This window comes from Podarcis muralis, chromosome 15 (genome assembly GCF_964188315.1).
Source record: "Podarcis muralis chromosome 15, rPodMur119.hap1.1, whole genome shotgun sequence".
Lineage (NCBI taxonomy): Eukaryota > Metazoa > Chordata > Lepidosauria > Squamata > Lacertidae > Podarcis > Podarcis muralis.
In genome coordinates, this window is record NC_135669.1 from 30,716,098 (window position 1) to 30,730,130 (window position 14,033).

The 14,033-nt window shown below is 48.2% G+C and overlaps 1 protein-coding gene across 2 annotated transcripts in view; it reads right to left on the bottom strand.

The window, feature by feature from the left end:
• MTMR4 (myotubularin related protein 4) overlaps nucleotides 1-14,033 on the bottom strand; it is a 53,017-nt gene that overhangs the window by 18,317 nt on the left and 20,667 nt on the right. For both annotated transcript variants that reach the window (XM_028708231.2, XM_028708230.2), the window contains 3 exons: nucleotides 4,996-5,085; nucleotides 1,532-1,648; nucleotides 548-630 (listed from right to left, as the gene is read on the bottom strand). In XM_028708231.2, coding sequence (XP_028564064.2) covers nucleotides 548-630; nucleotides 1,532-1,648; nucleotides 4,996-5,085 — 290 coding nt within the window. The remainder of the gene's footprint in view (nucleotides 1-547; nucleotides 631-1,531; nucleotides 1,649-4,995; nucleotides 5,086-14,033) is intronic.

The window sequence follows — 14,033 nt, forward strand, 5'->3', positions numbered from 1 at the left end:
CATTTTGCAACTGCATGTGTGCAATTTCTGAGATGCAGCTGATTTCTGAAGTTTACAAAAACCGTAAGGCAGAGTTTGTAGTTCAATTGTGTGCGCTGAAGTTATTTGCATTCTTCCAATGGGATTTAATGAGTTTGCATTTTTCAAAGCCAGGATAGATAAAGGGTGTTGAAGAGCTTTTTCTATAATCTCTGTGCTAAAAAAAGAAAAAAGACTGACGAAGAAAAACGTGAAACATGAGTGGCATTGCTAAGAATTAAATACATGCATCTGTTTCCATGGGAAATAGGTTTGTGTGATGGTCTGCATTAATTTTTGTTTATTTAATAACATTAATATTCTGCCCTTTCTCATAGATGATCTCAAGGCAGGTCACGACACAACAGACAGATGTATGGGTCTGCCCTGTCCCAATACTGGAATATATAGCCTCAACAGGTTTCCAAGGGGAATGTGGCCCTTCACCCAGAAGGAGTTTTCCCCACCCCCTCATTTAGGTTAGTCACCCCCCTGCTGTAACCCTAGACTGTCATTAGGCAGCACTTACCTGACTACTTTGGAGTCCTTGCAGACAATGTGAAGCTGGAACATGTCCCGACTCTCCACACTTTCCATCATTCTCAAAGGCACCTAGAACAAAAGACGAGGAATGAGTGAATCAGTGTGAGGTTGTGTGGTGTAGTGGTTATGGAGTGTCAGACAAGAACCTTGGAGACCAGGGTTCAAATCCCTGCTCAGCCATGAAGTTCACTGGGTGACACTGGGCCAGTCACAGTCTAAACTACCTCACAGGGTTGCTGTGAGGATAAAAGGGAAGGGAGAACTATGTACACCACCTTGAGCTCTTTGGAGGATAGGTGGGATATAAATGTAATTAATAAGTAAATTACCTAACTAACAAGGCAGGCAAATGCCAGCCTCTGTGGGCAGAGACCTAACCAAACTTCCCACATTTCTAATTTCCCAGATCAAGATATGCTGAGGTCCAAAGGGATGTCACATTAAATAGGCGCCACAGCATTAACAACAACATCTATATTATTCTAACACAGAGGTTATCTGTATACCACCAGTTGCCCACAGGTTTCACCCAGGTGGTCCAGAGGCGTTCATATTGACTTTTAATTGCATTTCCATTGTTTCTTTTACTCCCCATATTTGCATTTTACTGTGTTACGATTTTCAGTGAATCCTTCAAGAAGGAATTCCACGCACCTCACCCACAAATGCCAGATCTTTCTAAGGGTGTTTGTGCATGTATCTTCCTCCAGAGGGTATGGTTGTTCCCTCCCTTTGCTTGAGTCACCTGGGGCTGCTTGAAGAACAAACAGCACGGACTGAGTGGGTTGATCAGGAATGCAGGGGGACAGGGGAGCAAGGAGCACTCAAATAGGACCATTTTGGCAGCAGGGTTGAAAAGGGGAGAATAAAGGACTCTTCCAATGGTAAGGGGGGAGCGACCTAATCAAAGACATTGCAGACTCTGCCTAGACAGACAGACAGACAGACAGACGTGTAGCCCCAGACGTACGTTGATTACAGAGTCTTTAAACTTGATATGGAGCCGGTAGTTGGAAATGGCAATGATGGCGTCACTCGCATGGCCCAAATATTCCACACCCTCTCCCTGTAGCACTGAAAATGGAACCTGGAAGGGGAAAGGAGGAGTGTTAAAACCTTCTGGCTGAAGTTCCAAGGAGGCCACCACCCACAGCATCACTTGAACAGGTGACTAAGAGAGAGAGAAAAATATTGACATCTTAGTCCATGAGGACTTCCACTTGGGAACAAGCTGGAAATTTTTCAAGGTACTGGAGCAGGGGATCTGGAATCCCCTGAAGATGTTGGACTACAACTCCCATCACCTCACCCCACCCCAGCTAGCATAGTCAACAGTCAGGAATGATGGAAGTTGTAGCCAAAATCACCTGGGGACAACAAGGGTTGAAGGACTCTGGACTGGGAAACAAAAAGAGCAAGGTCACTAAGCCTGTTCCTGGCTTTACAGCTCCCGCCATCAGTCCAGCACTCTTCTGGGTGTCTGCAGTGGGAACAGGTCCCAAGAGATGCATGGAAGCAATGGCTTCAATCTCCTCAAAATACAGCCTCGCATTTCTTCTTCTTTTAAAACAAGGACTTAGGAACATGAGGAGTTAGAAACCACACTGGCTGCAGAGAAGAGGAGGAAGAGGAGCCACCGCCACCGGCCGCATGACATCACATGCACACACCTGCATGAGGTGCATGTGACATCACACACACAGCACGCAACGTCATGTTGCATTTTGGGAGGAGCCCCCCTCCAAAAATGTGATGCAATGTTGCATGTTGTGTGTGTGATGTCACACACACTACATGCAGGCGTGTGCATGTGATGTTGCATGTTTGCGTTATGGCGGCAGGCAGCCACAATCCTGAGGGTGAGATGGCACCCCTGCTTCTTCAGGAAGGCTGGGAGAGACCCCCACAAGTCTTCCCTTGCTACACTAGATGGTTCTGTATATAAGGCAGCTTCTTTGTTCCTAATATGACCAGCCAACTAAAGTTACCTCCCAATTACTGTATCTCCCTGCTATGTGAAGATACATACTGCACAAATACCATACAACCACATTTTAAGAGCTTTCCCCCACCCCCCATCAAAGGTGTGGGAGGAGATGATCCTCTGAACTGTTGGTCTGTACTGCATTTGAACCGAACTGCTAAATTGTGTTTGTTTCCTCCTGAAAACATCAAGGGGTATCTTCCCATGCTTAAATATAGATCTCCTCCTTTCCTCTTTTTCCCCTTTCTGCTGGTTAACTGGGAAGCTTAACACCTGAAGGCTGGTGTGAAATTGTGCAGGGGATGTGAAATTCTCACAGGACTGTGGAAATCAGAGGGGGAGGGTTTGGAGTGCAATTTAGCTGGCAGCATAGAAAAGGGACGCCTCGCTGCCTCACTCTGGCCTTTTAAGTTCTGGGCTTCAGCAAGGAACAAGAAAGCGTTCAGAGCCGGCTGCCTGCGTCTTTGAAACACCGCTGAGATTTTATGAAATGTGATTTTATTCCCTGGGGGAAGGAGAATATGAAATCGTGCAGCAGGATGCCCAGGCTGCCTCTCCCCCCCCCCCGCCCCCCGTTACAACTCTCTGTGGCAACACTGACACAGCAAAATTGAACAAGGCTCAAAGGCACATCACAGGAAGCAAATCACAGGGCATACTCTCAAAAGCCTCCTCCTGTAATTTGTTCTCACTGCCCCCATGCATAACCATGATAAAATATATGCATGAGCACACAGAAGACAGGGAGCCCCAATTCCATATGCAGCATCCCTCTGTTTTACTTGGTTGTTTGAGTTTAATATTCTAAGATCGTGTGTGTGTGTGTGTGTGTGTGTGTGTGTGTCAATGCACACAATTTAAAAATCAAGGCAAAGCAAAATATATGCTAAAAATTCAGCCTCATATTTGGAAGTGTAATCCTCCCATGCCAATAGCTGGCCCAAACAATAAATTATTACAGTCCTCCTCAGAGTATTTGGGTGGAAAGGAGGTGGCATCAGAGGGGAGCCACAGAAAATTCCTCTCTGTGTGGGCTCTGTTTCCCTGAGGTCACTTCACAGGATATTTAGCTATCATCCCCCCAATCCCTTTTAATCCAATATATAATAAATGTGTTCAGAAGTGGTATTTTTGGGATTTTGCTTAAATCTGCACTGAGTTCACCAGACAAGATCTTGTTCATATGACATTCCAATTACATTGCCCAATTACATGGCCCATGTTGAAATCCAGGTGCAACTACATTCTCTATTTATTAGCTTCAGCTCAGAAGGCCTCTTCTATTGTGGAGGTTCCCCTTTCTAAGATGCACAACACCTTACAGTCTATAAATGCATAGGGAACTTGGACACTGAATTAACAGTCTCCCAGAACCATAAAATTGTAGAGTTGGAAGGGACCATGAGGAATATTAAGTCCAACACCCTGCAATGCAGGGAAATTTTGCCCAATGTGGTACTCAAACCCACAACCCTGAGATCGCGAGAGTCTCATGATCTACCAACTGAACTACCCCAGGTCGACAAAGAAATTTCTCAAACGCCTTTACAGACAAAAGGAAACCAAGGCTTGGTTGGCCCTCTGAAAGGGATGCACAGAAAACTGTACAACTATTTTAAGACATGACAAAACATGTCTGGGGTCAATGCTAGTCTAGCCCAGTAGCCGTTTTCTTCAGCTGTGAACACTCACAAAGATCTCTGTAACCGAAAGATTGAGCCCTTGATAATGTAAAAGCTTTTGTTGTTGTTTAGTCGTGTCTGACTCTTTGTGACCTCTGTTGCTACATATTTCTCAATCTGGGAGCCCAACGTGACTTTTACTGTGACAATAGCTATAATGTAATAATAAAGTCCAGGCCAGCCTGACAGCTTAGGTACGGGAGGTAGTTGTGTTCTTGGCTATCAGCGGCTGATAGCCAGATTTGCAACATTTAAAGAGATTCTGCTTCTGGCTGTTCACTGTCCCAGTTCATTGCCAAGGAGTGGCTTAGACTGGCACATTAAAAAACAAAAACTCAGGGTCATTAAGGACATTTTGAATTTTCAGTTTCTTTCCCACTATTTCTTTTCTTTTGGTGGTCACAAGTCTCCAGGAGATTGCACATTCCAGCAGATTGTGTGTGCTACTCTGTCTGTCCCTGTCCCTCCCTTGCAAAGCAGAAGAAATATGGTGCAGCTCTAGAAGGGACAGAGAACTAGCTCTGAGGAGCAGGGGAAAAGACCAGGACTCACAGAGGTCTGAATGACTCCAGAGTGATAACAGTGTGTCCTTGCAGCAGCAGCAGCAGCAGCTGTGACACAGCTTTGCACTCAGGCTGCAGGAAACATTCGCTTCCAGGAGTCTGGAGGGAGATTTATTACACACCCGCAGTCCTCACCCCTCCTGCCCGGCCATAAGGAATCGCACCAAGCACCATCCAGCCTGCCAGAGGCCCCCAGGTAGCTTACCTGTAAAGACTCTTCTTCCTTGATCAGCTCTTTGTGAGGGAACAAGTCCTTGGCCTGGATGTATTCCAGACTGGGCGGGCCTTCTTCACCCTGGATGCCAAACACAAGAGCAAACGCTCAGAGGGGCACAGCACATTTGCCAAAACGCCACGGGATGCACATCCCAAACACAACACAGATACACTGCTTGCACACCTCCTGCTACACTGTCACACTTTGCCTCTCCCCTGCAAAACAACAACAACAACCCGAAAACAATCTTTCTTTTGCCTACATACAGCATGTAACTTTGCAAGAACACAAAACGACACAGGTTTCCTGTGCAGGGATGAGCCAAAGAAGAGGACAGGCAGGGTCCATACTGTGGGGAGGCTTATAATACTGACACACTGATACTGAACCATCTGCTATAGTCCAGGACTCAGAATACATAGGAATAACCCTTTCTGCTGCCCCCAATTCTGCCCAGCGCGAATTTATTTATTTTTTACTCAGTAGATTTATGCAGCACCAGATTTTTTAAACATCCATTAAATTCTCTAAAATGTATCCTAAAATATGGTACAGAATAAAACATAATCAGCTTGGGGGCAAACAGCACTACGTTACAGCCGTATCTGTTCCAATTCTACAGACAGAGACTCTCACCTAAGAGATCTACAGCAAACCTTTTTAGAACTAAAATACCCAGCAGATGAAGTTAGACAACAGATCAACAGAGCCAGACTGATACCCAGAGAGAACTTGCTGCAAGACAGACCCAAAAAAGAAAATAACAGAACACCTCTAGTCATCACATACAGCTCCCAAGTTAAAACAGTACAACGCATCATCAGAGATCTACAACCTCTCCTGGACAATGACAGTTCTCTTTCTCAAGCTCTGGGAGGAAGACCTTTCATTGCCTACAGACAGCCACCCAATCTTAAACAACTCCTAACCCACAATAATACTACAACCAGACTTAACACGGACACTGGCACCAGAGCCTGCAATAAACCCAGATGCCAACTTTGCTGCCACATATACCCGGACAACACCATTACTGGCCCCAACAACATCACACATACCATCTCGGGACTATTTAATTGCTCATCGTCTAACATTGTGTATGCCATCAAATGCCAACAGTGTCCTTCAGCTCTCTATATTGGACAAACAGGCCAAACCTTACGCCAAAGAATAAACGGACATAAATCTGACATCAAGAATCACAAGACAGAGAAACCAGTAGGAGAACACTTCAATCTCCCAGGACACTCTATACAAGATCTCAAAGTAGCTGTTTTACTACAAAGGAATTTCAGAAATAGACTGGAAAGAGAAGCTGCTGAATTGGAACTCATTACCAAACTTAAAACCACGGAGAGACCTGGCCTGAACAAAGACATTGGATTCTTATCTCATTATACATAACAAAGCCATTTTTCACCTTCTCACCCCTTGCTTTTTCCTGTAAGACCTACTGCAGTCATTAAGAGTCGTCAACAGGCTCATCACAGCTATCTGCCAATCACCCATTCCCACCACCCCTCTGAGTAATACCCCTCCCCACCTTCTCACTATATAGAAGGATCTGGCAACTTCTGTTTCAGTGTATCTGAAGAAGTGTGCATGCACACGAAAGCTCATACCAAGAACTAACTTAGTTGGTCTTTAAGGTGCTACTGGAAGGAATTTTTTTGTTTTGACTATGGCAGACCAACACGGCTACCTATCTGTAACATGTCTTTAAGTGTCAGGAACTACCAGAAGTGGAAAATATTTCAAACTCCTAGGAACCAGCATAAATTCTTGTAAGAAATGAAGAAATGGGGAGGAGTGGGCTTTCTAGTCCTGAGGTTAGCTTACTTTTTTTAAAGCTAGAAATGACCTTGTCAATGCCAGTATGACTCCCCATTCACACCATACACTTAAAGCACCCTTATACCCCTTCAACAGTCATGGCTTCCCACCAAAGAAGCCTGGGAACTGTAGTTTGTTAAGGGTGCTGAAAGTTGTCACAGAGCTACAATTCCCAGCCATTATCAGTGGTAAAAGTTAATTTTCACTCTGAAAGGCCATCAGATAGAAATGGAGGGTATTTCCCCCACCCTTTCCATCTGATCTTTTCCCGATTGTGTTTTGTTCCCTCATCTCAAGTGGAAGCATAAGAAGAATCTGAAGAAAGCAGGAGGGTGATCAATCTTCTTCCCCAGAAACCAATAAACCAAGGCATCTTACATAGTTGCCCATAGCTAAGCTATGAAATTTGCTCCCACGTGATGTAGACATAGCCACCAACTTTGATGGCTTTAAAAGGGAGATAACACAAATCCATGGTGGATAAGGCTGTCAAGGCCATGATGGCTTTGTTCTGCCGTCACTGTCTGAGTTGGCAGACCTCTGAATGCTAGTTGCTGAGGAACATGAGTGGAGATAGCACTGCTGCCCACACGTCCTTCTGGTGGGCTTCACAATGGGGCATCTTGTTGGCCACTGTGAGAACAGGATGCTGGACTAGATTGACCCCCTCTGGCCTGATCCCAGCAGCCAGGTTTTTCTTATATTATCTCATGACCTGGGTCTGGCTGGCGCATGTACACATCACAGTTTCAAAGCTTGGACTGGGAGGGTCATGGACACTGTACCGAGTTTTCAGACCTAGCACGGGACCTATTAAAATGTTGGGAAGGGACCAGAGCTCAGAGGCAGAGCATTCACTTTGCATTTGGAAGGTCTCAGGTTCTATGACCATTTTACAGATATAAGGCAGCAGGGCCAGGATGAATCTCTGCTAGGGACTTTGGGGAGCCACTGATAGTCAGAAAAGGCATTCTGGCCTAGATCAGGTTCCCACAACCTGGTGCTCTCCAGAAGCTGTTAGACTACTGTCAGGGAACTGCCATCGGAAGGACAGGAGGTGCAAAGGCTCCCTCAGGTTGAAAGAGACGGAGCAGCTGAAGAGGGAACCAGTAGGGGGCGAGCAGGAACTTCCAGGGAAAGTGAGTCGGAGGGGTGGCTCAGAGACGTTTCCAGCGAAAACAGTGGAGAGGTCTCAGGACCTCCTATAGGGACACCCACGCCTCGCCGGAAACTGTCACGCAGAGAGTCCAGAAGACGTGTTTCCGTGAAAGAGCTTTTATGTTGGAAACGTTTCCGAAAGCAACCACTTTCGGATTCTACTAGCGATTGACGCAGCCATGCCGGAGGGGCTCCGTCACAGGCAGAGGTTTGAAAACCTGATCAAACTCTGAGGGACTTGCATTTTACGCACAAGCAGCTCATCATCCCACCACAGCAATCCGAAAGTCACTGAAAGCCAGCTTGTGCAAGCAGCGGCATCATGAGCGACCCAGCCGGAACCGGAGGAGCAGGAGCAGCTGGAGGAGGTCCAAGCCTGGAAGAAAGGTACAGGGCGTTGGAGATCCAGCTGGCCATGCAAACGGCGAGGCTTGAGGAGAGGAGGGCTCAGGATGCAGAAAAGGGAAAGGAGAAAACCACCTCGATAGCCAGAAAGGTGCCAGGATTGGTGCAGAAATTCGGGGGAGATCCCAGAAACTATCATGCCTTTAGAACTGAGATGCAATACGCTCTCAACCTGCAGTATGATGACTTCCCCGACGAGGAATCGCGAGTGGCTTTTGTAATTGGCCATCTCGAAGGGGGGGCGAAGGATTGGGTTCGACCCCTGATGGCAGTGAATAATGAGATACTAAAGGACACGAGGAAGTTTTTTCGTGCCATGGACCTGATGTTTTCCAGTGACATTGAGCAGGGGGTGGTACGAAGGCAGTTAATGGCTTGCAAACAGGGGAGCCGATCTGTCCGTGAGTACTGGACTGAGTTTACTATGCTGATTCATAAATTGGGGTGGGACCTATCGGCGGAACCCATCCAAATGCTTTTTGAAGAGGGGCTTTCTTCGGCCGTTAAAGATGAACTTTCCCGGGGGCCAAGGGCGGAGTCTATGGACCAGCTGACCAAATCCGCGCTGGCCATAGGAGCGCGCCAGGAAGCGAGAGCTTTGGAAAGGCGGGAAGGGAAAGGAGAACGTTGGAGGGAACTGCGCATTCCGGACATTCCAGAGCCACCTTTCCCACCGGCAGAGCCGATGGAAGTTGGAACAGCGCGGGCGCGCGCAGTTTCAAATCCCAGTGAAGGGCGGAAGAAGGAGGGAAAGAGCGCTAAGAAATGTTATCTCTGCCAACAGCCAGGGCACTTTGCCAGAGTCTGCCCACAAAGAAAGGAATGGCAAGGGATGGCAGGAGCTGTGGGGGAAAGGGAGGAGGAAAACAAGGAGCAAGTAAAAGCCAACGCCTGGCTGCCACCGTTGGGGCACAGCAGCCAGGCCAAAGAGCAGTGAAAGTGCCCACGCCAGAACCACCCAGACCTGCTTTAGTGATAGAAGTGTCACTAGAGCTGCCAAATGGACACCCCCTACAGGTCAAGGCGCTTTTGGATTCAGGCAGCTCCTGTAATTTTATGAGTAAGGAGTTTGCAGCTGAGCACCAGATACAGACCATCCCTTTAAGTAATCCCTTGCAGGTGACCACGATTGATGGCAGAGAGCTGTTGGGAGGAGAAGTTAGCCAACAGACTGTCCCGATGATAATGAGGGTGGCAAGGCACACCGAACGGATAGCGTTTAATGTGGCCACCTTGGGAGGAGCTCCCATCATCTTAGGGATGAGCTGGCTGGCGCTACACGATCCGCTAGTGGGCTGGCATCAGAGGGTGGTCTCCTTTGGGTCAGCGCATTGCCTAGAACACTGCAAGCAGGGGAAGGTTCAGGGCGGAGACAGAGTCACCCTAGCCGGGATGGAAGTAATGGGCAGAGGGAAGGTGCCCCCGCAATACGCAGATCTGAGCAACGTATTCAGCGAAAGGGAAGCAGACAAACTGCCGCCGCATAGACCCTTTGACTGTCAAATCAACCTACTCCCTGGGGCCCAACTCCCAGTGGGCAAGCTGTACGCCATGTCCGACAGGGAGATGCAGGAGCTGAGGGAGTTCATTGACAAAAACCTGAAGCGAGGTTTCATCAGAGAGTCCCGAGCGGTGGGGGGCAGCCCAGTGTTTTTTGTGGACAAAAAAAACACAGATAAGCCGAGACTTGTGTGTGACTTCAGGGCCTTGAATGCAGTGTCGGAACCCCTGGCTTTCCCTATGCCCCGAATTGATGACATTTTGACCAGGGTAAGGAAGGGAAAGATTTTTACAAAGCTGGACCTGCGGGGGGCGTACAATCTGATACGCATAAGGAAGGGAGATGAATGGAAGACCACCATGTTCACCCCTTTGGGAGCCTTTGAATACCTCGTTATGCCCTTCGGTCTACAAGGAGGCTCCGCGTGCTTTCAAGCGTTTATTAACCACGTTCTGGGGCCTTTGCTCTACAAGAACTGTGTGGCCTTTTTAGACGACGTGTTGGTGTATTCGGAGGATGAGGAGCAGCATGTGAGGGACGTTCGAGAAGTGTTGGGCAGGCTGCAAGCCAACCAGCTGTGGGTGAAACTGGAGAAGTGCCAGTTTCATACCAAGGAGGTGGAATTCCTGGGGTACCGCTTGTCAGACAAGGGATTGGCCATGGATCCAGGCAAGGTCCAAGCGGTACTGGAATGGAAGACACCGAAGACCAAGAAGGATGTGCAAAGATTCTTGGGGTTTGGGAACTTTTATCGGAAGTTCATCAAGAACTTTGCCCACTTGACGGCGCCCATCACCGACTGCCTCAGCAGCAAGAAGAAATTTGTTTGGACGGCGGAGGCGGAGCGAGCATTTGAAGAACTGAAAAGGGCTTTCGCCTCGGAAGAACAACTTCTGCATGTGGATTTACGAAAACCCATGAGAGTGGAAACCGATGCGTCCGACCGGGCGGTAGGGGCGGTACTTCTTCAACCGGGGAGGAGTATGTCAGAGTGGAGACCGTGTGCCTTCTTCTCGCGGAAGCTGAATAAATCCGAGAGGAACTACACGGTGTATGACAGGGAACTACTTGCCATTCACGAAGCGTTCCGGAGGTGGAGACATTTATTAATTGGGGCACAACACAAGGTGCAAGTGTGCACCGACCACAAGAATTTAGAGTATTGGAGAACAGCTCGAGTGCTCAACCAACGACAAGTGAGATGGGCACAGGAATTCTCTAAATTCAACTTTGAAATTTGTTATGTGCCAGGTCCAGAAAACGTCAGGGCGGACGCTCTCTCACGCAAACCAGAGTATTGGGAGGGGGAGGGGGCGATTGAAGAGAGACATGTCATCCCTGAGGACCGCTGGGTGTGTGGGGCGGCGCTGGTGGGGCAACGAGAACTGGTAGAGGAAACGGAAAATGATGAATATGCCCAGGATAAGCTCAGAGGACTCAGGGGGGAGGGCGAGAGCCCCGAAGGTTTTGAGGAAAGAAATGGGGCATTGTATTACAAAGGGGCACTGTATATACCCGAAGGTGAATTGAGGGGGAGAGTACTCAAGCAGTTGCACGATAGCCCCACGGCGGGACATTTTGGGCAACACAAGACCATGTGGTTGGTTACCAGGGAATTCTGGTGGCCCAAGGTGAGGGAAGATGTAAGGGAGTATGTAAGAGGGTGTGACCAATGTCAGCGAGCCAAAGGGGAAAGACGGGCGCCGGCAGGGTTATTAGAACCATTACCCACACCAGAACGGCCTTGGGAGGCGGTATCAATAGATTTTATGACGGATCTGCCGAAGTCCAAGGGGAAGACAGCCATCATGGTAGTAGTAGACCTGTTAACAAAGATGTGCCACTTTGTAGCATGCTCACATGCAGTCACAGCGGAAGAAACAGCGAAGTTGTTTGTAGAACACATCTTTAGGTTGCACGGGGCTCCCTTGAGGGTGATCTCAGACCGCGGCAAACAATTTACTTCCAGGTTCTGGAGGAAGCTCATGAGCTTGCTGCACGTGGAAGTCAATTTTTCAACGGCCCGGCACCCTGAAACCAACGGGCAGGCGGAAAGAGCAAATGGCATTCTTCAACAATATCTGAGGTGTTATGTCAATGACAGAGAGAACGATTGGGTCGAAAAGTTGGCGCTGGCAGAATTTGCCTACAATAATGCGGAGAATGTGTCCACAGGGATGAGCCCCTTTTTGGCTAATTACGGGTGTCACCCCAGGGCATTTCCAGGGGAGGGAGGGGAGAGATGGAGCGTTCCAGCGGCTGAACATTTTGTAGAAGAGATGGAAGCGATCCATCATCAGCTCCAGCTCAACTTAGAAAGGGCCAAGGCACAATATAAGAAGCAGGCAGACAAGAACAGAAGGGAAGGTGAAACCATAAGGGTGGGGGATCAAGTGTGGCTGTCAACCCAAGGGTTGCCGTTCAAAGGGGGTTGTAAGAAATTGAGGCCCAGAAGATTGGGACCCTTTGAGGTCATTCAGCAGGTCAACCCGGTGGCTTTCAAACTCCGGTTACCCAACCACATGAAATTGCACCCAGTGTTCCACAGGTCGTTACTGTCACCATACAGGGGGGGACGTGAAGGGGAGCACGTCAGGGGACCAGCCTTGGAAGAGAGGGAACGCAGCAACCATGTAGCGGAAATCCTCGATTCCAGGTGGAAGGGAAATCAGGTAGAGTATTTGGTGGCGTGGGAAGGGGAACCGGAGTCAGAAAACACCTGGGTGACTGCAGGGGAGGTCAATGACGAGGTTTTAACAGAAACGTTCCACCAAAGATTCCCTAGGAAACCACAGCCGGTAGAAAGGTTTAGGAGGGAGTACTTCGGCACCACCGACGAGGAACAGGAAATGGAAGGATTCACGGAGTCGGAGTTGGAAGAGGGAATAGACTCCGAAGACGAGGAGTATCGAGAGACGAGGGACAGTAGCAGGTGGAGGGAAGTGTTCGAAACTTCGGACGATGAGGAAGGTTCTTTCAGGGGTTTTACTTCCTCCCAGCCCGGAGGGGAGGAGACGGGAGGGGGTGAAGGGGGCCCTGGAGGGGAGGTGGATGTCAGGGAACTGCCATCGGAAGGACAGGAGGTGCAAAGGCTCCCTCAGGTTGAAAGAGACGGAGCAGCTGAAGAGGGAACCAGTAGGGGGCGAGCAGGAACTTCCAGGGAAAGTGAGTCGGAGGGGTGGCTCAGAGACGTTTCCAGCGAAAACAGTGGAGAGGTCTCAGGACCTCCTATAGGGACACCCACGCCTCGCCGGAAACTGTCACGCAGAGAGTCCAGAAGACGTGTTTCCGTGAAAGAGCTTTTATGTTGGAAACGTTTCCGAAAGCAACCACTTTCGGATTCTACTAGCGATTGACGCAGCCATGCCGGAGGGGCTCCGTCACAGGCAGAGGTTTGAAAACCTGATCAAACTCTGAGGGACTTGCATTTTACGCACAAGCAGCTCATCATCCCACCACAACTACAATTCCCAGTAGCCCCAGCTAGCATGATGAAGGTTGGTTGGAGCAGATGGGATTTGTAGTCCAAAACTGCAGATTGGGAGAAGCTGAAATTGTGGACCACTAACCTGACTCTGAATATAGCAGCTTTCTGTGTTCATGGGAGTATTTTCATCCTGATGTATACCAGGATGGTCTGGCACATAAAGGCAGTTATCATATGTTCACATATTTCAGTACTATTGGTCAAATCTAGAATCCACCCACCTACAGTAATACTCAAGAAGACTGCAGTGAAACTAGTTTTAATTAAAATGGGAGAAGCTTTTTAATGATGTGAAAGCCTTGTGAAGTTGAAGCATTTCTCCCACCCACCCAAAAATGTTTTGGCCCCATGACAAAAATCCATTTTATGCTCAGGAGATATTGATTCTGGATGCCCCAACATCTGATCCAATTAGACATACAGCCTTACCTATTCTTGATCTACTAAATGACTGTGGTCTGCCTTCAGACACTGACAAAGACCAGAATTTCTAGGATGCATTAAAACAATTTCTTCCCTTGAAAAATGACATCATCCCTCATTGGAAATTCAGCACTGAGACATTCAAGTTCACCAGGCTCTTCTAAATATACCAAACTAGGTTTTGCTTGCTTTCAAACTTCACAATATGAGCTGCTTCAC